At 47.0% G+C, this 25,714-nt stretch overlaps 1 protein-coding gene across 4 annotated transcripts in view; it reads left to right on the top strand.

Annotated features, from left to right (window-relative positions):
• The window catches only part of TANGO6 (transport and golgi organization 6 homolog), a 59,475-nt gene that overhangs the window by 8,471 nt on the left and 25,290 nt on the right, over positions 1-25,714 (top strand). For 2 of the 4 annotated variants that reach the window (XM_082229286.1, XM_082229285.1), the window contains exons 8-14: positions 2,967-3,079; positions 4,482-4,658; positions 7,692-7,818; positions 9,549-9,743; positions 11,799-11,936; positions 19,607-20,119; positions 21,131-21,188. In XM_082229286.1, coding sequence (XP_082085412.1) covers positions 2,967-3,079; positions 4,482-4,658; positions 7,692-7,818; positions 9,549-9,743; positions 11,799-11,936; positions 19,607-20,119; positions 21,131-21,188 — 1,321 coding nt within the window. Of the gene's footprint in view, positions 1-2,966; positions 3,080-4,481; positions 4,659-7,691; positions 7,819-9,548; positions 9,744-11,798; positions 11,937-19,606; positions 20,122-21,130; positions 21,189-25,714 lie in introns of all 4 variants that reach the window. The other 2 variants (XM_082229288.1, XM_082229287.1) reach the window with 2 other exon arrangements.

The raw sequence follows: 25,714 nt of genomic DNA, 5'->3' as shown, positions 1-25,714 counted from the left end.
ACCCTTTCAAGAAGTTCTCTTTTCAACTGGACCACCAGAACAGATGGTTCTTCAGCTTCCCAACCCTTCCCTGGGGAAACAAAATTTGTGTCTAAGCAGTTTAAAGAACATAGCTGGGTGCCCCCAGTGAGAGACAACTGATGGGTCATATGCCACAATGCCCCTGTGACCTCCTTCCAAAAGCAATGCATGGACTCCTTGCACAGAGGTGGTCCAGCTGCCTGTTGCCTCCCTTGGATGCTGCTGCAAGTTCAGTGCTTGCACAAGAAGCTGAGCTGAGTAGAAGACTTGCATCCTTGCCGTGTCCTTCCTTGCTCTGCCTCTGATGTGGGACTATATATAAAGGCAGCTGATTCATTGACATCCCAGTCAGGTGCTTCAAACACCTTATAGCAGCCTTTGCCAACCTGGAGCCCACCAGAAGGTTTGGACTGCAGCTGTGTTGGCTGGGGCTGATAGGAGTTGTAGTCCAAGCCATCTGGAGGACATCAGGGCAGGGAAGGCTGAATGCCACTAATGTGCTCAGGGAGTTACAGGAAGTGCTTGCACCCAGTGGCTAAAGTCCTGGAGACAAAGGAAAAGAAGCATCAGCTGCAGCTGGAGACCTTAAAGGAGTAGATTATCTTCCTTGAGCTGCCCTTGTGAATATTTCCAAAACCAAAACCGATGCGGTTATGTTAGCTTCCTAGCTGTTGAGAGCACCCACACCTCCAAGTCCTGAACAGTGATGGTGACCTGCTGCCCCATAGCAATCTTGCTTCCCTTCTTCCCCATATCTCATCTCCCATCTCCTAGGACTTGCTCCATGCTGTGCCCTGTACAGACTGGTCTGCCAGATGCAGGCCTCTTGTTTCACCTATGCTTTTTACCTGGTCAGTTTATAAGTGCATTTACTTTAGAACTGTTGGCAATTAACTTCAGTTATGCTTCTGCATCACAGTTTCCATGCTTAGGATCACAGTGTATGTGCGTGCGTGTGCATTCAGCTTTGCCCTTCATGCTCTGCTCGGCTAGGAGTAATTCCCCTTCTCATATGGTGGTGCTAGCCCAGCACTTTGGAAGCATAATATTTTGCTCGTTTTTCCAATTCATTGCCAAGCAATATAATAACTGGCAAGCCTGCATCAGAATCTGCAATTTCTGCATGGGACAATCAGCAGTCTAAAGTAGATGGATAGGGATCTGACCGAGTGGCTTGCCAAGCAAGCAGAAATCACTGAAACGAATAGTGGCTGTACTGCCTCGTGGCTCTGCACATTCCAGCCTGGGCAGGGGAAATCAGCAGCGATCACTGGGGGAAGGCAACTGGAGCCCCTTTGCCTTCTCAGTGTCCAGTGGGTCCAGTGCCTGTCTGCCTGTCTTTTAAAGCTGATGCTGCAGGGCGAGGGTCTCCCCACCAAGCTCCTGATTTCCAACTCTTGGAGAGGGGCTTAGAAATCCCTCAGTCTTGATGAAACGGATAGATGCAGTCAGTGGTAGACCTTGGTGGCCTCTTGCCTTCAATTGGACATTATTGCTGAGGTTCCCCAAAAGCTCAGTGCCCAGTGCGACTGAACCAGTTGCGTTCCCCTAGATCCGCTTTGGATGAAGTTTGTCCTTTTTGAGAGGAACAGCATGGCCTTTCAGCTGTATCCAGGTTAGCCGGTTGTGGACACAACAGGTAAAGCAATCTTTCTCTTTCTCTGGAGGTCAGCTTGCTTTTCCTTGGTCAGATTCCAACATTTTGGGCAGCACAATCCCATGCGTCAGGCAGCCAAGCCACAAGCCAGCAGTGCTGAAATCTTTGGCAGACACCTTGGCAGTCTGAGCTCTTAAATACTGTGATTGCTCGACAGCGTCTTGGGCAGTAATGATCTGTTATAATGAGCCGGCAGGCAGGAACGGGTCCCAGAGGCCGCGCGGTGGCCGCTGTTCCTTCTGCAAATGCCTGGGAGCACAGGGTGGGTCCATTGCTAATGGCAGAGTGCTAGAGCTCTGACAGAGGGGAGATTAAGATGGCAGATTGGAGCTTGAAGGTGTTTCTGGGGCTTTGCCTCCCAAGTGTCATCTGATGCCAGAGTGGGAAACTCATCTCAGGCCTTTAGCAGGAAAGCAGCAAGTACAAATAATGCTCGTTGAGGATGAGTGGCTCCATGGGGGATTAGCTCAGGTGGAAATAATAGGCCATATTTTATAAAGGAAATCTCTTTCTCACAGAGGTGCTTTTGTGTGTCCGTGCTAGGACCAGGGATACCATGAAAGTCTAAGACAATGTGACTAACCAGTAGCCCTCTAGATGTTGTAGGACTCCCAGTTCCCAGCAGCCAGCATGGCTAGTGGTCAGGGTGATGGCAGCCACAGATGTTCCCAGCCTTTCCTTCAGGCCATGGTAGTTCTAAAAAGAGTCAGAGCAGTCTGACACCTTTACCCAAGACTGTGGCAAATGCAATCGTACCTTGGATCCCAAACGCCCTGGAACTCAAATGTTTTGGCTCCTGAATGCCGCAAACCCGGAAGGGATTGTTCCAGTTTACGAACATTTTTTGGGAACCTGAATGTCCAACGGGGCTTCCTGCAGCCAATCAGAAGCTGCGATTTGGTTTTTGAACGTTTTGGAAGTTGAACGGACTTCCGGAATGGTTTCCATTTGACTTCCAAGGTACGGCTCTAGATAAACACATCAGAATTCTGAGCAAAGAAATGAGCTTTCAGTTATGGAAATCTGCATAGGTCGTCACTTGTCCAGGTTTATCACACCTCTGCTAGTTCTCATTGCCCATGCACTTCCAAGCCCATTTCTGTATCTATAACCTTTATGTTCATTTCTCAAGGGTTATTGCAGAGAGCAGTGCCTCTCAAGGTGATGGCAATTCTTGTGCCCAGCCCTGTTCTGTGTTTCTGTGAGTCATAGTCCACAGGCAAGGCAGGCATGTGCTTCCTGTCTCTCTCCATCCACTCATCCCATGGTGCTTCCTCTCTCGTCTCAGGTGTACGTGGTTGGCAATGAACCCACAGCTTTCCTATTGGACTCCTTGCAGCCTGTGCTAGGAACCATCTTCTCCCTCTGGTGTTTTACGAAGCAGAACGTGTCTTTCTTACGGTAAGGGGTGTGGCCCAGAGAAAGGGCTCTGCAGTCAAAGACCATCCGATTTCAAAAAAATTCCTCCCACTGCATCTTGAGAGAAACATCCCTCTTATGGGGGCAGTTTCAAGGACATGAAAGACAGGCAGATGACTCTCACTTACTGCTGCTGCTGTGACTTCGTCACTTATAAAGTAGCACTATATGCGTTGGCAGCTAAGAAGATCAGGAGAAAAGAACTAGATAAAATAGTGGTCAATTGCAAAATTGATTAGGACATTTACGGTAAGCTGGCACATTCTACCTGAGAACCCCTTGATAGTCTATTGTATGCAACAATATAATTCTTAGGAGACGTGATCGTGGTTTATTGTATCTGCAGTGCCTGATGTTTTTATGGTTTTTATGGTTATTGTTGCTTTTCTTTTTGTTTCCTTTGTGAATGATGCCATGGCCTTTGGCTAGTGCAATAAAGTTGTTGTTGATGATGATGATGATACAGTACTGCTGCTGCTGCTTTGTGTGTGTATGTGTGGCTTGCTTTCTATTCACAGACAATGAAGCAGTGTTTTGTGCTGCACAGCAGTACCTGGAGACCAGACTTCCTGCTCTAAGGAGTTGATGCTGGCACAAGCTGGGGATGCAGTTAGGCAGATCATATCTGAGGGAGTTGGATGCTGCTTCTCATGAGAGAGAGGCATCTTCAGGACTTGCCTAGGAAATGGGATTTAAATGTTGGCAGATGCAGCTCGGAACATGCATGATGAGCCCAGCACTTCTTAATAGTGCAAGGGCAAATTCTTAGGGAGCTCTTGCAAGGGGTACAGCAGTGGTGGAGAACCTCCTCCTGCCCAAGGGTTGTGTTCCCTTTGGGGAATCTTCCACAGGCCAGTGGTGGGCATGACCAAAGGCAAAAGTGTGTGGAGCAATGAATGTAAGTTTTACTTTTGTACAGTAGGATTGTTTCTGCACATACTTGCACAATCTTCTCTAGCCTCTGTCTTGGCATGCAGGAGGCATTATCAGAATTTAAAGACACATTCCAGCAAGGCAAAAACATGCCTGGCCTATGTGAAATGACCAGTGAGAGGTGGCCTAGGGAGAGTATTGAGGGTCAGATACATAGGCCTGGAGAGCTGCATTCAACCCCCAGGCCTGAGGATCCCTTCTCCTGGGATAAATGGGCCTCGTGTTAAGAAAAGGTATGGACTAGATGCAGCAGTTTAGAGCAGTGAGGGAAGACTCCTCTGGTCTACCCCATTCTAGCAATGGAGAAGTCCACTGCCTGATTCGGAGCCTCTAGGACACTTCCAGGTTCACCTGCCCTTTCTCTTCAACCCTGCCAGGTTCAGATTGGCACATGCTTGTTCTCCCTTGGACTGCTTGGCAGTCACTCATTGCAACATTTCCCTCCTTGTAGCACTCCATGCCAAGAGATCCTGTTATGGTTCTTGGAGAAATGCAAGAGGCAAACCGCACTATCCATCCTGGAAGGACTTGCAAGGCTTGGAGGAGCCACCCACCTGCTCCATCCGCTCTGCCAGTTTCAGGCAGGCAGTGAAGGGGGCGCTGTAGTCACCATCAAAGAGACTATCAGGTGAGAAACTGCATGTGGCTTTCCAGTCCTGTGTGGCTGCAGGCTGATGTTGTGGCTGAGCTTCTTCTGGGGTGGACTTCTCAAAGCAGAGGAGATGGAGCCTTGTGGCTGTCTGATTTCCAGGGTTGCCTGTCCTGTGTCTTCTCTGGAAGTGGACACAGCAAGCTCCACCACCGCAAAATACCTTTCTGGAAATGTGAATCTTTCAGGTAAGGTGTCTGTGAAGCCTCCGGCTCATTAGCACAGGTGGCATGCTGGGGGAAGAGGGCCACAGCTTTTCTTGAGGCTGGGCAGACGTGTGTCACCTGCATTCATGTATAAGTGGTTGCAGACTGTGAAGTGGAGTGAGTGCTTCTGTCTGGCTCTTTGAGCAAGTAACAGGACGTATGGAGGTGTTGCTTCACTTACGTGTCCTTAAGAGCAGTTGTGTGTACAGTATGCGCATGCCAATTTGCAGAAGGGTCGCAAAGGGATAGGGCTAACAGTGGCTATGTTCTCCCTCTGCTTTTAAAGACAGTCTGCTTCTGAATTACCAGTTGCTGGGAATCACAAGTGGCACAAGTGCTGTTGTGCTCAGGTCCTGCTTTTGGGCTTCCCACTGAGGCATTTGGTTGGCCCTGTAAGAACCAGGTACTGGACCAGATGGCCCCCTTTGGCCTGATTCAGTAGCTAAGCTCTTCTGATGATCTATTTCTGTGTGAATGAGTGCTGATATAATGATGAAGGGATGAAACAGTGTGAAGCCCCAAGCACTGGGGAGTGATGTGCTGGAAGGAAATGGAAGACTCATCAAAGTGGAAAGAGAAGGGAATCTGGAGCTCTTGTGGGCCTTATCTTGGACTTCCAAAGTTCTCCTTGCCAGAGGTTCATGTAACTGAAACTGAAAACCACAAAGTGGTCAGCTACAGGGGCTGCGGGGAGGGCTGGCTCTGAGGAGTAAGCAAATGAACAGTAGCGGAAGCTCAAATTCAAACTCAAGAACCCCCAATGACTGTTGCATGCACAGATGGTAAACACTCCCAGTATGCTAATGGCAGGCTACAGGTACGGTTGCCATATTTTGAAGAGCAAAAAAGAGGACACATTTGCCGACTTCTACTTTTAACTATGGATCACTATGATGACACTACCCATGGAAAAGAGGGTGTGCCCTGGAAAAAGAGGACATAGGGCAACCCTAACAGGAGAGAAGAGGAACTCTGTTTTTGGAGTCTAGTTTGTTAGCCTATGCCATGCTGCTACTCTCAGTGCAGCAGTTCTACTCAGGTAGGTGGGGGGAGACATTTACTGCCAGATCTCTATTGCTGCTCTGTGCTGAGAACAGAATGTCAAAGTTGCTCCCTTACCTCACCCCAGCATATGTGACTGAGCTGAAGGGGCCCACTCTGGCTCCCACAGCACCTGAATCAAACCCTTGAGAATCAGAGGGCGAAGGTGCCTCCCAAGTGTGCAGTGCAAGCTCCCCCCTTTCCCCTTCTTGTTCAACCAATTTCAATGTCAGATTTCCCCACTCACAAGCCCATGTATGGGCGCTGTGTTTTATAACCTTGGATTATTTTTGTTTTGTCTTTTTGCAACCATTCCTGTGTTACCTGGTGGTTTCCTGTCTCGCTGAAGGTGCTAATTAACTTCATAATGTTATGGTGGTGGTGTTTTCACCAATTACTGGTGTAATGAATGGTAACTTCACTTTGCACATAATTGTCACAGACTGGACTTTTTATATTTCTTAGCCATTTGGTGTCCAGTTCACATTTGTCCTCCCCACTCTTGACACTCCTACCTGCCAACTGAAGATAGCTATTCATACATCTCCAGTCCATGAACACTTGTGCCTTATTTGCTAGCCTTTTAAAGTGCCGCAAGCCTCTGCTGATTTAGTGTGTTGCCAAAGAGTTGCCTCTGCCTTCTCTTGAATGTTGGGCTTGCAGTGTGAGTTGACTTGCAGAGTTGAGCCTCCACTCTTGCTTTCCACGAGTTTGCCATTCATGTGTGTAAAATACTTCACCTAAATCACCTCATTGTGATCCTAACAGCAGCCGGGTAAAGCAGGCTAGTGTGATTATCCCCTGTTGCAGATGTGGGACTGAGACAGAGAGAGAAAGAGAGTGGTGTATGGCAGAGGCAAGATTCAGATGAGGAATTTCCTTATCTCTTAGCCTAGCCTTCCCTAACCTGGTGCCCTCCAGATGTTTTGGACTGTAACTCTCATCAGCCCCAACATCATATGGCCATATTGGCTGAGCTGAGGCTGATGGGAGCTATAGTCTAATACATCTGGAAGGCCAAGGCTGGTGAAGTTTTTCTTAGCCATTCTGCCCTGCTTTATTTTTCAAAACATGAGTGGTATCCTTCCATTTTAAAAACTCCCAGGGTGGCCAATACCATCAAAAACAAAATACACCTGGCAGCAAAACCCAATGTTCGTATATTTAGCCCCACAAACTTATCCGAGGAAACTTGGGCCTCTTGTGCTAGTCAAAGCACAAAACCTAATCCTGTTAACCAAGGTAGCGGGGAGTGGGGGGAGTGGAAAACCTCTCCCAGTAAGTAGCTCACATTGCATGCTGTTAGAGCATTGCTGCAGAGCATTGCTGTCAACAGGCCTGTGATCTTCCTGCACACAGTGAGGGAGAGCAGGCATGCTTTTGGGTGGCTACCCTCTCAAATCAATTTTCTAGGCAGACTGCTTTGCAGTGTGAAACATTACCCCAGGATATGGTGCCCTCCACATGTTGTTGGACTGCAACTCCTGCCATGGCCGTCCTGGCTGGGGCTGATGGAAGTTGTAGTCCAAAACATCAGGAGGACACCAGGTTGGGGAAGGCTGCTGTAGAGCTGTTCAAGTGCTTCGTAAGATTGTTGATTATCAACACAGCTGCCTGCTCTTGGTGGCTCAAAAGATCCTCCCTCTGTTAAGGAGTTGGGCTGAGGTCACTTGCAGAAGGATGGAAGAGGAATGTAAGATGCTCAGAGTTGCTGCCAGGAGAGTTGTGACTCCCCTTTGTGAAACTTTTGCCTCTTGTTTCACAGCGATGAAGACGAGGCTCTCTACCAGAAGGTGTCCTCTGAGCAATGGCAGCTGGAGCAGCTTGTGGAGCTGCTCTCTCGCTGCCAGAGCAGTGGCTTAGCCGGAGACTTCTTCCTCTGTTGCCTAAAGGTAGGGGGCCTTCTGGCATCAGGGCTGCTTCATCTTGGCAGTTGCTTCTGGCTGTTTAATAATGTATTTGCAGGAGGTGCAGGAGTCTTTCTTCCAGGTTAAAAAATATATCAGGTAACCACAGGTGATGGGAAAGATCCTTCTCTGCTTGAAAATAGGGACATGGGAAGCTTCCTTATACTCAGACTACTGGTTCATCTATCTCAGTAGTGGCTACACCCTGGGATGCCTTAAATGATGGTCAAGGGTGCTGCAGGCAACAGTGGCCTCTGTACCTCTTTCCTTCCCTCTCTCCTCTGATGTCCTCTCACATCTCTGGCTCCCAAAGGCTTGCACAGCTGTTTGTTGCAGCAACCCTGCCTATAGGCTCCCCAGGCGAATAATGCCTCTGGGGCTGGCCAGGGGGTGCTTCCCAGGCCCCTGTGGGGTAATGTGAGGAAGCACCGCTCTTTGGGGCACGGAGGACTGCTCAGAGACCAAGGGTGGCAGCCCAGAGGACTCCCAAGGAGAAGGGAGAAAAGAGGAGGTTGAGGGAACACTCCACAAAGGAGGGTGTTTGAAAAGTGGTGATGGGCTGCCGGTTCTGCAGGCAAGAGGTGACATAACTGGGCTCCTGAGCCCACAGGGGTGCGACAGAAAGAATGTAGTTGGTCAAGGGAGCCGTGGACCCAAAAAGGTTGAAAACATGTGGGCTACACTAATGGACAGCAGTTCTCCAGGGTTTCAAGCAGGAAGTTTCTCCCAGTCCTACCTGGAGATGTCAGGGACTGAGCCTGGAACCTTCTGCATGCAAAGGAGATGCTCCACCACTGAGCTACCATCAGCCCATCTGTGGTTTTAAGGGACACCCCCCACCCTTAGGCAGGCAACATTGGAGAAGAAACTAAGAAGTTTGCAAAAAAGAAAACAACCCTTTTAACAAAGTGGGTTCCTCAACTCCTCCTCAAGTCTCTATTCAACTAATGCAGAGGGATTGTTCTCCCTCTGCAACATCAACCCTTCAAAGATACTTTCAGGGATGCAAGTGGCAAAATGATGCAACTAGACAATCAGGCATCAGCTCTGTGAGAGGCAGTCTTTGGTGAGTGATGAGTCAGTGATGGAGATGCAAAGCATGTGAAGTTTGGCCTGTTTGTTGAAAGTTGTGAACTTCCTTTATTGTGCAGTTCTTTTGAAATGCAAAAAAGCAAGGAATGGCTTTAGTGTTTTGTGTGGGGCATATAGTTGGGAAGAAAGATGCTGGAGCCCCTTTTGAGTGAAAGCAGCTAATTAAAGTATGTGCATACTCCTGACAGTGAAGTTTTGCTGGTACAAATATTGCAGTGTTACAGATGGATGCTAATGGCAGGGTTTTTTGTGTCTGCCTCCTGCACAGAGGACGATGTCTGCAAAAGATGCCAGCAGTGTCAATGTGGGAAAGGGTTAACTGCTGTTCCTTCTGGGGCTGTTTTGACAACAGGAGAATCTTTGAAGTGTAATTGTGGGTTTCACAGCTGCAAATAATCCCTGGGGGAGGGGGCTTCCTGTTTGTGGGTGGGTGTCCATCCAGCCCTCCTCTACTTGTTCTCTGTGTTTACTATTCAACAATATTTACTTAATAATAAGCAATGTGCTGGTCAAAGTGCACTGACATGCCAAAGCAATATATATGTGCCTTTTCCTATGTGCATTCCTCTGATTAAACGCTTGGGATTTTTTTCTTCTTCCATTCTGCCCCCTCCCTCTGACAGGAGCTGACACGCATGGCTGAGCAGGGGGCTTCCAAAATGGAGTCTGCCCCGCTCTCCTCCTGCAACAGCCCTCTGGACCTGGAACAGTGCTGCAGCCCTGGCCTTGAGCAGCAAGAGAAGCAGCTGCAGGTGCTGCAGCTGGTTGGCATGATGTGCGAGAGGATCTCGGATGCGCTGTTCACAGATATCTCACAGGTTCGTTGAGGCCATGGTCTCCCGAGCTGCAATAGGACAAGAAGTCTGTGATTGGGAGGGGAGTTTGCCACATCACCCATTGGTTTTGACTTTAGGGCCAGCAAAGGTTTTTTAGAGGCCCCAGACTGAGTGATTCTTGGGAGCAGCCTGGGTGGTCACAGCGGAAGCAGACTCCCCTCCTCCTTCCTTAGGTGCCACACCAGTTTCACTAGGCTAGGTGGCCAGCAGAAAGGGGTGGGGGAAGGGCTGTGTTAATTTCAAGCCTCAGAAAGCTGAGGAGGTTGCTCAAAATGCCTGGCTGTCAGATTTGGCAGTGGCAGGTGGGGTGGGGGAGAACAAAACTGTCAAGTGAGAGAATCTGCTTTGGGTGCAAAGTTTTCTTCTGAGACCTAGAAAGAACAAAAGTATCCAATAGTTTCCCACAAAAACAGACTTCTTGAGTGCACAAAACCTAATCTTCCTCCCTCCCTTTGTTTTTTTACTTGGATAATTAGGCAGTTTGTTGAAAAGACAAGCATATCAAGGAAACCCAAAGGAGTTTTTTCCCCCCAGGAAGCGGCTGGTTAATGGATTTAGTTACTAAACTCCCCACCGCCACCTCCCTCTTTGCCCTCCAGATACACCTGGTACCAGACACACCTGGCAGGGAGAATTTGCTTGGCCCCGGGTTTAAAATTGCCTGTTCTGAGATCAGAAAAAGAGATGGGTGCAATGCCCAAAGGGAACCAATACTAACAGTAATTTGCCATGCTGCCGCCCTAGGAAAGAAAGGGGAGATCTCTTGGCTCCCTGAGGGTTTTGTTTTATTTAGGGTAGAGAAATTCAAGGGGATCTTGACTTCCCTGCCATAGAGCTGCCTAGGTTCATGTTCAGAGGTGCATACAATGATGGACAACCATGGCCCTCGCACCCTGCTTGAAGGCTTCTCAGAAGCATCTGGGTAGCTGCTGGGAAGGGACATAGTTCAATGGAAGAAGAACCTGGTTTTGATCCCCAATGTTTCCAGATAGGGATGAGAATGTACCCAGTTTGGTATCCTGGAGAACCCCTGGCAGTCAGTGTAGACAGTCCTGGGCTAAATGGACCATTGGTCTGACTTGGCATAAAGCAGCTTCCTAGATTATTGATCCAGCAGCACCAACCAGCATGGCCAATGGTCACAGATGATGGGGGAGGGGGGTTGTAGTCCAACAACATTTGGAGGGTCACAAGTTCCCCATCCCTGACAATAAGCCCTTGTGAGTTGCATTCTGCTACATGGCTGCTTGCATGTCTAGAGAGTCCTACATTGCTGCACTTTAAACCCACTCTATGGGGTTCCAAGTCGTTACTACACATGGTTTCAAAACCCACAGATGGGCAATACAGTGGTGCCTCGCAAGACAAAAAGAATCCGTTCTGTGATTCTCTTCGTCTAGCGGTTCTTTCGTCTTGCGAAGTAAGCCCATTGACGGATTAGCGCTATTAGCGGCTTTTAGCGGCTTATCTGCTGATTGGATCAGCTGTTAAGCGGCTTAGCGGCTTAGAAAAAGGGGGGGGGAAACCAGCAGGAACTCGCAAGACATTGTCGTCTTGCAAAGCAAGCCCATAGGAAATTCGTTTTGCGAAGCACCTCCAAAACGGAAAACTCTTTCGTCTAGCGAGTTTTCCATCTTGCGAGGCATTCGTCTTGTGGGGCACCACTGTACCTTTATTAAGATAGACCCAAACTGCTGGTACTGTTTCCATAGTCAAGGGGCAAATCCAGGCTGATTTCAGCAGAAGGAGAATTTCTGGTCCTTGGCAAGGATCGGAGCTGTTGACGTTGCAGTTCCTTGCAGAAACCCAGTGGCCTGTGAAGTGGCCTGAGGTTGTCAGTGATGGAGTGTAGCTGAAATGCCCCAGAATCCTCTGAGTAATAACTTCAGGATAAGAGTCCTTAATTTTGATTGTATAAACAAGCTTCTGGTTACACTCTGGAGAGTTTGTTGAGATAGATGTACAGTGTGTCTTTGAGGTCTTGGCAATCTTTCAGCCAAATGACATGATAATCTCCCTTTGCTTCTCTCTCTCTAGGTTGTGGAATTCGTGGCAACAACTCTGCAGCGGGCCTGTGCAAGTCTCACTTGCAGCTCGGGGGGTAGTACTGTGGAAGCCCAGACACTGAGTATGGCTATGGGACTGGTGGCTGCCATACTAGGAGGGGCAGTGCAGGTGAGACCGTGGGACACGGTCAGGGGGGATCAGGGCTGGTTTGCTCTTGTGCCCCTGCTCTCATCCCTGTGACAGAGAGAGACCATCGTATGTGTAGCCACAGCGAGGAGTCAGACACGCTTAGGGCACATGATGTGGCCATCCTGCAGCTTTCTTCATTGAGAGAGGCAACAGTGCTGGCTAGAGCCTAATGTGGGAATAGATTACAGCTCACATAGCAGATTCCCACCCAGTACCCAGCCTTTCAAGGCAGTTTGAGAAACAACTGGCTCCACCTGAGAACAGTGAGCCTGATGCAGTACTTCTCCCGTGTCAGGTGCTTTGTACCTTTGGGGCAAGCACTCTCTTTCCATGAGGAAGGGGCAGAATGCAGGAAGTTCTGCTCCTGGATGTGACCTTGGCAGGGTGGGAGGAGAAGAGCACTTCTGGTTAGGGTGAGATGGCTAGAGCTGTCACTGAGCAACGCTATCAAATTCTCCTGCGAGCATCTGAACTGCCAACAAGTCAGCTGTCTTGAGGGAAGGGAGAACCATGTTCCAGGAGCTGCCCTGTCCTCTTGGCCTGGGCATTGTCACAAACTTTATTCCTGCGTGTGATCACAGAGGAGAGAGAGTGTTTCAGGGAAGGATTTGCTCTTTATCAGGGTAAGGTACCTAAGAACTGCCAGTGCCATCAGCTGTCACTTCAAGGATTGTAATAACTTGTGCTTGGAAATCAAATCAAAACTTTATTAGCAAAGCCAACAGGCCACAGCTGTACAAAAGTTAAAAATGAGAATAGGGATAAAAGGAAGAAAAGAACAGACAAAAGGAGGTCCGTCGGGTGAACAGGTCTGTCACTCAGATGGTGGCCCTCAATTTCACAGCTCTCTCGATGTACCTCGCGACCTTCTCTGTTATCTGACTGTTCGTATCAGATAATAGAAAATGCAGTGTAATGTCTGTTGAACGGCCGGGGTTGGAGAGAATGAGTGGAGTAATAATCTCATTCCTTAGGTCTTTGTAAAGAGGGCAAGAAAAAAGGACGTGGGACACTGTTTCCGTGTTACCATCTCCACATGGGCAGAGTCGTTTTTCAAATGGGGTCTTTTGGTAACGACCTTCGAGTACAGCAGAGGGAAGAACATCCCATCTAGCCAATGTAAAGGCACGTCTGTATTTTGGGATGGTTAGTTTAGACAAATATGAGGCTGGAGAGTCAAAATGAGAAGGGGGAAAGTAGGTATACCATGGGCACAGTTTCTTTAAGATAGTCAGGTTGTTTTGTCGTTCGATGTCTTTCAGGCGCTGGCCTATTAGACTCTTTGCTTTGATGAGGCCCATTGATAGTAGGGACTGTGAGTGCAGACCGCATGTAAGGAGTTTTTTATGCACAGTTTTAAACCACTTGCTTTCGTGAGGGTCTTGCATTACTAACGGCAGTAGACCAGGAGGATTCAGATTAAGACGAAGCCAATAATTAAATGTTCTCTGCCAGGTCCGAGTTTCCACAGATGGAAGGCAGGCCTCGAGTCGCAATGCTGCGTTTGGAACACAGGGGGGGACACCGAGTATTTGCCTTAGAAATTTGGACTGGACAGTTTCAAGACTGGAGCAATGGGTCCCCGTCCAGATTTGCGCCCCGTACAATAACTGCGCCAGAGGTTTTGCTTGATAAACTTCAAGGGCTGCTGGGATGTATCTGCCCCCCTTCGTATAGAAGAAGCGGGACAGCATCTTGATGCTTTGAGCAGCTTTTTCTTTGGCACATTTTTGGTGGACATCCCAGGACCCGGTCGACTGGAAAACGATACCCAGATATTTGAAGGCTTTGACTTGTTCAATTGTCTGGTTATCCATCCTCCAGCTGTACTGTCTGTGTTTCCTTGCAAAAACCATGATTTTGGTTTTCTGATAGTTTATTGCAAGTTGCTCTCTTCTACAGTATGCTGAGAATTCATCTATGAGCCTATTTAAACCTATTCTTGTTCGGGATAGGAGTATCGCATCGTCAGCGTACAAAAGCACTGATATTGCTTTGTCAGCCAGTTTGGGGGCGTGGAAGTCCGGAGATGACAAACAGTTAACCATATCATTGATGTAGATGTTGAATAGAACTGGAGCCAGGATACAGCCTTGCTTGACCCCCTTACTGACAGGAACTGGTCCTATAAGATGGCCATTTAACGAAGTTCTTACATGCAGCACTGTGTCTTTGTATAAACAGCTGATCAGAAATAATAGTCTTTTGTCTATGCTAGAGGTGCTCAATTTGTCCCAGAGTCTTACACGTGGAATTGAATCGAAAGCAGCCTTTAGATCAATAAAGGCTGCATATAACACCCCACGGGATTTTTTGGCATATTTGTCAATTAAATAGGCTAGGGTGAAGCAATGGTCTATGGTGGATCTGCCTTGCCTGAAACCCGCTTGCTCTTCCGCTAGAATAGCTTCAGTTTCCAGCCAGCTAGTTAGCTTGGTATAAAGATGTTTGGCATATAGTTTGCTGAGTATAGGCAGAAGGCTGATTGGTCTATAACTCGCCGGATCTGTCATGGGACCTTTTTTGTAGATTGGGATAATTATTGCCTCAGTCCAACCATCTGGGAGTAAACCCGTTGAGTCGATCCAAGAAAATAAAGACGCCAGCAGGGGGGCCCACCAGCCAATGTTGGACTTCAGAAGTTCGGCAGGGATGTAATCATTCCCTGGGGCCTTGTTGTTCTTTAATTGTACGATTAAGTTCTCAACTTCCTTCGGAGTTACTGCTGGCCAATGAGGTAGGTCCTCCAGTTGAATGCATAGTTTGCAATGTTGGGCTTCCTGGTCATAGAACAAAGATTGAAAATGGCGCAACCACTCCATTGGTTCCACTGTACAGATGGAATTAGTGCGCTCCTGGTCCAGTAGACCAGATATGGTTCGCCAAAAGCAAGTAGTATCTTTCTCGTGCGATGCCTTAACCAACCTGTGCCATGCGGCTCTTTCAGCTTCCAGTTTCTTTCTCCTTAATAATTGTTTATACGACCGTCTCAGATAAATATAAGCATTAAGTAGGAGAGCAGTCCCTGATTTCCTGTATCTCCGGTAGGCTGTTCTCATTTGTCTCCTTGATTGCCTGCACTCCAGGTCAAACCAGCTAGCTCCGTCCTTTGCCCTCTTTGTAGCGGAGCTATGTATCACTGTTGTTAAATGGGGTTTCAATCTTTCCAAGAGTAATTTAAAGCGTTCCATAATCGCAGCTGCTGAATTTCCTGATACAATAGCGGAGCGAATAAGCTTTAACTCCACTGACTGAAGAAGGAGGGTTAGGTTTTCATTCAATATTGGGGACCATTTGAGTCTTTTGGGGGCTGGTATATCCAAATTTACAGAAGGTATATATTGTGGCTCGGCAATAGAATAGTCAAAAGGCCCGCCTGCAAGCTCTAAAATTAGAGGTAGGTGATCACTCAGAGTATTATGGCCCACTTGAAACTTCCTTATAAAGCTGTGAGCAAATCTTGAGATTAAGATATAGTCTATAACACTTCCCCCAGCCTTGGAGAAATGGGTATATTCCCCGGGGCGGTCCCCCTCTATATTGCCGTTTAATATCAGCAGTTCCCTCCGTCTAGCAGCCTGCACTAAGCAGAGACCTGGGAAATTACTTCTACTATCTTTGGACAGACGTGTCGCGCCAATATCCGTCTGTTCTTCAGTGTCCAAAAATTGGTTGAAATGAGTGTGTAGACTGTTGTCATCTGTTCCTATACGAGCGTTGAAATCTCCACACACAATGGTCAGGGCAGACGGGTAAATAGATTCGAGTGGCTCTAAAAACGCCTCTAGCTCAGCCCATGTAGCCTTAACAACGGGTTTTTTTTGGCCTGGGGGGATATAGACATTGACCAGCAAGAGAATAGTTCTCTTGAAGCTAAGTAGGGCGGCTGTTGCTAAAGAGTTGCAGCTGGGTAGGGCTGTTAGGGAGTGCGCTAGCTCCGTGGAAATGAAGCAAGCCAGGCCGCCACTAGATCTGCCGCCCTTTAGAGATGGAGAGGCAGGCAGGTAGTGGCAGTTATACCCATTAAGAAATATAGGGTCATTCTGCCATGTCTCCTGAAAGAAGATGATGTCAAATTGCTTAAGGTAACACAAAAATTGTTGATTATTTTTCTTGGCGTGCCAGCCCGCGATATTCCAGGACAGCACTTTTAGGCCCCGGGCCCTTCGGGGGGCTGGATCTATGTCACCACCATGTCCAGCAATTCTTTGGTGTCTAAAAAAAACACACCCGTTGGTTCTTTTCGAGGCTGGCTGCTTGGAGAGAGTGTAGTGATCCTCTTTTCTTGGTGATTTGGGGCTAGATTTTGGAGTTGGGGGGGAAGCTAATTCATTCGGAGACAATTTAAGATAGCTGTGCCAGGAGCTTTGAGGTTTCACACCTTGCTTTGGTCTTACTTTATTGTACATCACAGGGGGCTCTGATTGTAATTCCACGTCCACACATTTAAAGGTGCCTCCCACTGTCTTCTTATCCACCAGACATTTGGGAGATATAGGCTGCACATAAGGGTCCTTCATTGTCTCACCTTGATCATCCTTTTTTTCTAGTCTGCTTCGAAGTAAATCAAATCTTTTCAGGATCTCAGTTTGAGCTGGAGAATGCAGTGACCAGAATCGCTTTATCAGCGAGAGTTCTTCCTCCCAAACGGAGTCCTCACTGTCCCACGTGGGAGGCTCGACGCCAGTTGGGTGTGAGGCTTCCTTTTTTTCATTTGGTGCTGTTTGGTGGGGATGATCCTGCTGGAACTTATGCTTTCTATTTCGATGGTTTTGGTGGTTGGTTTTTTCCCTTTTGTGAACTTCCACTCCTATGCTCTTGGGCCCTATCAGAGGGGTTGCAGGTGCTCTATTTTCAAATATTCTTAACAGAACTATTCTTTCTTTTTTGAATAGGTTTTTAGCTCTAAAAATGAAACTGGCCAGATTATGATCTAAAAAAGTAATCAGTGCTCGTACCGAGCAATCATCTTGATGTAGATACTCTATAGCGGCTATGTCAGTTGCTTTTACTACCCCCGGTAAAATGCCACTTATAATAGACAAAAAGTGGTCTGTACGGTCCAACCCTGCGTAAAATCTAGGCGGTTTAGGGTAATTAGCAAAGACAAGCTTTTGTGGGATTAGGACTAAACTCCATTCTCTTTTGGGACACAACATCTGTCGAACTTGAGAGGAGTGGTTCCCCTCGATAGTTTGGGTCGCCTGCTCACCTCTGTCTACTGATTCTGTGCTGGCCATGAGAGGACTCTGGGGCGATATGACTGCAGATGGATCAGTTCCTTTGTCCCAGCTCGGTGTTGATTCTTCAGAACTTGATTTAGATTCTTTTATGGGAGTATCTACTTTACGTGTCTCTTTGATGGCACTCGACTTGGATTTGTTTTTTCCACTTGTAGAAAGGGATGGAAGAAGGTTAAAGAGCTTCTGCCAATATTTTTTACAGGTACGGTGAGTTGTCTTAAGCCGCCTTAGGTTTTTCATGTTTTTGCTTTTCTTCCTCTTAGGCTCAGCTTTTTTCCTCCGGGGTTTACTGGGGAGTGGTGGATCCGGGCTGGCTAGGGGATTTGTATTCTGGTCTGAAGCGCTCACATGTTGTTTGAAATTATCCACTAGGGTCAGGAGCAGCCCGTTTGTTATCGCTAGAAATTTTTTAACGTTAAGGAGATCCTTAGAGATCTGGTATATCTGCTCCTGAAGATGATCACCCCACATTTCTGTTCCACAGTCATTGGCTTTCACCCAGTGGGATGAAAGATTACCTCCAAGTTCCAGCGGTGACAAATGAGGATTGGCATCGGATGTGTTGGCTGTGTTAGCCTTTGTAGCATTCTCTGCTATGGCAAGTTCTTGAGCCAGATTTGTTGGATGGTTTGTCCACTTGTTGTTTGTTTGCAAGTCCTTTAACTGTGTTGACCAATCCAGCACTGTAAGTGGCAAAGGCATAGCTACATCTAGGATACTCTCATTCAGAGTTCTCTTGCTCGAGTCTTTTTGGGGAAAGTAGCTGGTAATTTTACTTTGTCTCCTTCGTCGTTCCATCGGCCTCTGTGGTGAATTAGGCAGAATTCCTTGGTCCTTGTAATTTTTCCTGGTGAGGACCATAGTGGGTATATGGGTATATATGGATATATAGTAGGGGGGTGCTTGCTTACCGGCGGCTTATCTTTTGTTCTAAGCTGGAGTAAACAGTAGCAGAGGTGCCGATTTATGGAAGTTTATGGAAGTTGCCTCCTGAACCTCTCCAACCTCTCCAACCTGTTTAGTTCTCCAGCTATTTACATCGGGACTTGTGAGGTATCAATCATTTGAAATGTTAGAAAATATTACTGGTCTTAACTTGTGCTTGAGCTTATTTTTCCCTCCTCCCTCCTCTTCATTTTTCCTCATGTGCCATGTCTTTTTCGATTGTGAACCAGAAGGCAAGGACCATCTCAGAACTTATATTTTTAGGTTGCTCTGAGAACCATTTTGGCTAAAAGGCTGGGAATAAAGGCTGTAAGTGCCAGTTGGCTTCTGTCAGCCTACAAAGAGGCTGTAGGCAGGAGCCCCACCAAAAAAACAGGCTGCTTTGAGCTGACGTTATTCAACTCCATTTGGTTCTTTGATTGGCTAGGGGTAGATGGACGGTACTTTGGTTTCTGACCAGAGTTGAAAACAAGTTGAGCAAGGGGTAGAACCTCAATTTTGTTCATTTATTTTGAAGCATTTTTATCCCAAGCTTTAGAAAAAAACACTCTTCCATAACAGCATACAAATGTCAGTGAATGTAAAAGGCACTACAGAAAAGGAAAAAGGATTGGGAGGGAGGAGGAGGGAAAACAAAACTCAGGTACTAGTTCTTAGTTACAGAGTTCTTACAACCAGCTGCAATGGAAAGAGCCTAAAGATGGCTTGTCTTCTTAGCTGAGCCAGTGGAGCCAGGCCCTGGGTCCCTCTGTCATAGCCTGATGAAATGGTTGTTGCTAGATGACAGTGGAAGTTTTAAAAGTCACTGCCTGGTGGGTCTGGTCCTAGACATAAATTTATTCTTTCCTCTCCCATAGCCTGTGTTTTTACTTGCACCACCTCTTGCTGAAGTCGGATGTGGTTTCCAGAAAACCCTTGAGTGATGAAGATGATCTTATTTACATAATTTTCCTCCACTCTGGTTAACACGCAAGGCAAATTGCAGAAATCTACCTACTATTATAATAATGCCACATTAAAAAGCTGCTTAAAAATAAGTTGTTGGGGAGGGGCAGATGGTTCTTGGTGTGGTAACAATGCTGGGTGCAGCAGTGGGTTGTCCAGATTTCAAGTGGACAGTTTCCAGCATATGTACTGTGAATTCTGCCCATCCCGGCTCGCTCTTCAGCTACTTTGCAATCCACCACCTGAGATGTACCCCAAGGCCCTTAGCACGAGTCCCAGAAAGTGGCTCCTTTCCCACCCCATCCGCTCTTTGCACCTGTAGGCTTGGGGCATGATCTTATCTCCCCTGCCAGATTCTTCATATACGCCCATAACGGTAACCACAGCAAAGGCTTCCTTCCTACAGTTCCTTCCCCTGACACAACCTCCCTTCAGCCCTGGGGAAAGTTCTCAGGAGAAGCCCTGATTCTGTCTGTCTTTGTGGCCGGACTAACATGCTTGATGATCTCTCTGCAGCTGAAACCGGCCGACTTTGCTTCCCTGAAGGGGCTGGTGCCCCTGCTGGAGGATCTCTCCCACATTCATCCAGAGCCTGTCATCCAGGAGCTTGCTGCCGACTTGCGTATCTCCATCTGCACCCATGGAGCTTTTTCCACGGAGACAGTCAGCTCTGCTGCACAAAGTACCCTGGGCAAGAGTGATGCAGGAGTGGCACTCAAACCAAGAGCTCTCGTAAGACAAGGCCTCACCAAAAGGCCCCCTAGAGAGACCTCCAAGCCCGAGGCGGCTCTGCCACAGGACCACATGGAGAGCAGCTCAGGCACAGACCCCATTTCCAATCCGCCAAAAGGGCCTCTGGCTGGGGAATCTGTTGCAGAGCCAGGCTGTGGATCTCAGGACCTGCAAGAACTTCTCTTATCAGTTTATGACCCAGACATTCCAGCACGAGCAGCTGCCTTGCGTAGTCTTTCCCGCTTGATAGAGCAGAGGGACTCAGAAGCCCTGAAGATTCAAGAGAAGCTGCTGAAGGTAGACACTCAGAGTACACTGTGTCAACCCTCTGAGAATACCCACGAGGCTGCAGTGTGCGCGCGCCTTCATTGCTTTCATACTCCCTTTAGTGATGGCCTGTCTAACTAAGGGTGTTTCTGCATGGAAGAACTCACTTTGAAACCCTGGCATAGGCAAGGCTATTGCTGGTGGTTTAAGTAAACCTGACCTTTGCCAATCTGCTGCGTGCCAGATGTTTTGGACTACAGTTCCCATCAGCCCTAGCAAGCTCAGCTGTTCTGGCTGGGTCTGATGGGAGTTGTGGTCCAAATCTAGAGGGCACTGGGTTGGCAAAAGCTATTGTAACCACTTGTAGATACCTGCAGGCCTTTTTTCGCAGGGGGAGGGTAATGTGGAAGTTAGATTTTTAAGTCACTAGCATTTGCAACAGATAGTAATCTTCAATGCCCTGAAAAGTAAGGGAGACCCTTCTCCTTTTTGGTGGGGTGTGACCCTCTCTTTTCTTCCTTTGGTACATCATGCCAGGGGTACTTCTAGTTTGAGTTAACACAGGCTGGTATGGCTGGGCATCATCCACATGCTGGCTGAGACACCACTCTGGTTGAGGAAGCCAGTTCTAACCATGGGTATCTGACCCTTCCCTCTGTCAAAACAGTCAAATCCATGATGGGTTCCAAAAACCTCCAGGATTCCTTCTTCCCTGCCTAGATGTCAACTGCCAGTTAAGCTGACATAGGAAGCCACCTTATACAAGGCAGACCCTTGGTCCATCTCACAGTTTTAGGCTGGAGTCTCTCCCAGCAATACTTGGAGATGCCACTGGGGATTCAACCTGGGGACACCTTCTGCAAAGCAGATGCTATGCCACTGACTCTTTTCAGTTAGCAAAAACTCTGGATTTTTTGGTTTGTGTGTGACATGAGGGATGTAGGAGATACTGTCTTCTGTTGGGAAGGCATCAGCACTGAGGCTGTGAAAACTATCCTACTTGAATGCAAGTTGGGTGATTCTTGGACTTTATCCTTCCAGGTTTTTTTGGAAAATTTGGAGCATGAGGATTCCTTTGTTTATCTTTCTGCTATCCAAGGTAAGCAGGCAGAATCTGGCTGTTTGTGTTCTGCTGAGAATGAAAATAGAAGCTTTTTGCTGTCTAGCCAGACTAATTATGTAGCGGCCAACACCAAGCTCCTTGTCTGTGGAAAGTTCTGCAGCTTGGACATGAATTAAAAAAAATGGCAGATCGCCTGGCTGGATCAAGCCAAAAGCCCCTCTAGTTTAGGGGCACTAAGATTTCCCACCCTCACTCCTAGGAATGGGAGGTGTTTGAGAGGTTGCTTCTGACCAGCTTCCACTTTTGATTTTTGTGTGTTGAGATGTGGAGTTTCACAACACTACTCAATTTACTGGAAGAAGAGGAGTGAGGGGCAGCCATTAATAAAATCAAGAAGCCCCACAACCTGATTCCCTCCAGTTTTAGCCCCGTCCACTGGGTTACGTTTTTAAAAATCAGCTAAAGTTGCTGACATAAAAGAAAAGTGTGTATCCTCACACCCCAGACTCTCTAGTAATTCAAATGCTGCTTCACGGCTCAGTGGCTCTGCTGAGCAAATGCTGTTTTCCTTATCCCAGGTGAAGGAGGCATTTGTTCTCCAGAAGTGGCTGGGAGACAGTTAAGTGTTTCTCTGGAAAGGTACTAAGCATGACGATGCTGGGCATGTGAGCACAGTAGAGCATCAGCTGACAGCAGGTACATAGTCTTATGCTGAGTCAGTCCATTGGGTCACCTAGCCAAGGATTGCCTCTACAGTGACTGGCAGCAGCCCTCCAGGGGTTCAGGCAGGGACAGTGGCGTAGCGTGGGGGGTGCCAGGGGTGCCGGCCGCACCGGGCGCAACATCTGGGGGGGCGCGCTCACTGCCTCCGGAGTCGCCGAAGAGCCTCGGGCGCAGGCTGTAGCGGAGCCGCATGTCTCGCGGAACCGACGAGCTGTGCACGCGTCCGGGCTGAAGGCGCCCGACAGGCAGCGGCTCTCAGCACTCGCCGCGGAGGACACGCCAGGCAGCCCCTCCTCACAGCCCCGCCTCCGCCGGTGCTGCTGCAGCTGCTGGGCCGTTGCATTTTCTTCGCCTCTCTGCCCCCCTCCTCCGGGCAAGCAGCGTCGTTTGGGCGGCAGCGCCAGCGGCAACTCGCAGGTTAGGGGTTAGGGGGGGCGCAAATTACTTGCGTTGCCCCAGGTGCTGACAACTCACGCTACGCCGCTGGGCAGGGAGTTGTTCCTTTCCAGCCCCACCTGGGAATGTGGGGATTGAACCTGGAACCTTGCAGATGCAAAGCAAGTGCCCTACCACAGAGCCACAGCTCTTCCCTGAATTATTCTTGGTCATCTGAAAACTAGAATTGGCCTGGTCTCATTGCCAGTTATACTGGTCTGTGCAATTTGCTTGGACATCGTCCTTCCAAGCAACTCTCACTTCCTCTCCTGTCCATTGGCAGCATCTCTGATCTCCTCCTTTTGGGAGAAGCTACCACTAATTCCTTGAACAAAGCAATCTCTCACTGGCTTCCTTCTGAAGAATAGCAAGGTGATCTGGTATAAGCCAGGCAGATATGCTATGCAAATATTGAGCTGGCAGCCAGTGTCCCTGGCTGTCTTCTTAGGAAACGAGCACTGTGGCATCCTGTGTTCAACAGAATTGTGTTCCCTTTGTACAGTGTGTCCTGGAGGAGTCGTTCCAAGGTAGCCCCCATACTTGTGTGTTGGCAGTGGTAGCAGGGCGCTGGATGAATGCTATGTATGTCTCCGGGTCCATAATTATATTGGAGGGGAATTTCCAGCCGGTGGCAGAGGACAGATGGACTCCAGGAGACATAGGTGTAAAAACCCAAACAAAAACGAAAGCTTTATTACTAAGCAAATAAACACAAACTCTGGTGGATGTTATTCCTGCAGGCAAGCAACAAAACTCAGCTTTTTCCTTTATAGCAACGGTCACCTGCAGCCAATTAATCCCAGAAACATCTTAAAGGTATACACACATGTTTCTGTGCCGAACGTCCTCTAACACCCCCTCTCGTTCAAACAGAAACAGAAACAAATAGTATTTTAAACAGAACAGAACATATTTACATATCACACACAGCAACTCCCAACTTTGCTACCAGTCGTGTATGTTTTTCAAAGGTTAACGCTTTTGTGAATACATCCGCCACATTTTGTGCACTTTCACAATACTTCAGCATTATCTGGTTCTGTTTTACATTTTCAGCTACATTTTGATATTTAATTTCCAAATGCTTTGATTTGTTTCTAAACTGGTCAGATCCAGACAAGGTTATTACGGCTTGATTATCTTCCATAACTTGAATAGGATAATTACACTGTACGTTTATATCCTTGAGGATCTGAACATAAAATTTAACTTCATTACATAATTCCGACAATGCACACTATTCGGCCTCAGTTGATGATGTGGCCACTATACTTTGTTTTTTGGATTTCCAACCTATTAAAGAATCTCCAAATTGAAAAACCATTCCAGAAATTTATTTTTTATCAGGCAGGTTGGCCCAATCGCTGTCAACGTAACACTGCAATTTTGTAGAACCTGAAGATGGTAATCTTAAACAATAATCAAGTGTTTGCTTTAGATACCGAAAAATGCGTTTTAAACCTTTCCAGGCATTTTCTGTAGGACAGCTTACTAGTCTGCTTAGTATTCCAACTGCATGACTCAAATCTGGTCTGCTCCACAATGAAATGTATAATAAACTTCCAATTATTGAATGGTACATTTCAGGATTTACAGGTTCTGTGCATTCTCCTTCATTTTTGAAAAAACCTATTTCCATTGGGGTTTTTACTCCCTTGCAGTTTTGCATATTGTTTCTTTCAAGTAACTCCATTATTTTGTCTTTTTGACTCAACCAAAAACTTCCATCGTTTGTTCTTTGAATTTCTAAACCGAGATAATTTTTTACTGGCCCCAAATCTCTTACTTTAAATACCTTTTTTAGTTGTTCTGCAAATTTTTCCACTTGCTTGTCACCTTTTGTAGAGTGAAGCAAATCATCAACATAACACAAACACAATTCTTGTTTATCACCCTTTCCTTTAGTGTACAAGCAGTTATCAGCTAAGCTTCTTTTAAAACCAAGATTTTTTAAAGCATTATCAAGACACTCGTTCCAATTTCTAGCTGACTGTTTGAGCCCATAAATTGCTTTGTTCAGTCTATATACAGAATTCTGTTCTCCTGCCTCAAAACTTGGCGCTTGATTCATAAAAATCTCTTCTTGCAGATTTGCGTTAAGATAAGCTGTTTCAATATCAAAATGGTTTACCTTAAACCCACGTTGTGCTGCAAGAGCTAGCAATAAACGTACACTTTCACTCCTTGCAGTAGGAGAAAAAGTTTCATCAAAGCTTTCACCTTTTCTTTGAGTAAAGCCTTGTGCTACCAGTCTGGCTTTGTACTTAACATCACCATCTGCCAAGTGTTTTATTTTATACACCCATCTACAGCCCACTGCCTTTTTTCCTTCTGGCAATGGCTCAATGGTAAAGACATTGTGTTCTGCTAAAGATTTCATTTCTGCTTTCATTGCATTTTTCCACCTTACTATTTCCTGGTGTGGTAACTTTAAAACTTCCTCATAATCACGAGGTTCCTTTTTCACATCAACAGTTTTAACTTTTTGTATAATAAACCTTTCTGGAGGTACCCCCTTCTTGCTTCTTTGTGACCTTCTAACTTGAACACTTTCCCCCTCTGAACTACCTTCCCCTTCTGATTCATCCTGCTCAGGAGAAATTGGTTCAGCTTTAGGAGATTGTGTACTGGGATCCTCATCCCCTGAATCCTCATCACTGTCACTTTCAGAACTTTCTTTAATTTGTGGCTTTTCTTCCTCAGATTTCACAAATTTATCTGTATCATCAGAAGATAACACAACTTCTGAATTTCCATGTAAACGAACCCAACCATCTTGCTCACAAAACTCTGCATGTCTTGATATTACAACTCTGCCACGCCCTAGTGCAAAACGATACCCCTTTGACCAAGTTTGGTAGCCAACAAACCTAAGTTTCTTTGCCTTGGGCTCTCCTTTCCTTCTCTGTCCTTTTGGGATGTGGACCCAAGCCCAGCAACCAAAAGTTTTAACATGGTCCAAAAAGGGTTTTTTTCCATAAAGCAAAAAATGAGGGGTGTTGTTAATGGTAGAATGAAACAGTCTGTTCTGTATGTAGTTAGCACACAGAATTCCTTCCCCCCAATACTTCCTGGATAGGCCAGAATCACATAGCATTGAATCTAGCATTGTTTGTAAAGATCTTATCTTGCGTTCTGCAACTGAATTTTCTTCAGGCGAAAAAGGACACGATTTACGGTGACTAATACCACGCTTTTTCAACCAAACTTGGAGGGCTTCAGACATGAACTCGCCTCCACGGTCACTTTGCAACTGGGTAATTTTGTAGGGAAACTGCCTTTCTATATAGTTGACCCAATTCTTAATCAGTTGACCAGTTTCGCTTTTATATTTTAACAGATATACCCAAGTATATCGACTATAATCATCCACAAGAATCAAAAAAAACTTTGCTCCTCCTTCA

Source organism: Podarcis vaucheri (genome assembly GCF_965113315.1).
Source record: "Podarcis vaucheri genome assembly, chromosome: 7".
Taxonomy (NCBI): Eukaryota; Metazoa; Chordata; class Lepidosauria; order Squamata; family Lacertidae; genus Podarcis; species Podarcis vaucheri.
This window is presented reverse-complemented; position numbering and strand designations above follow the sequence as displayed.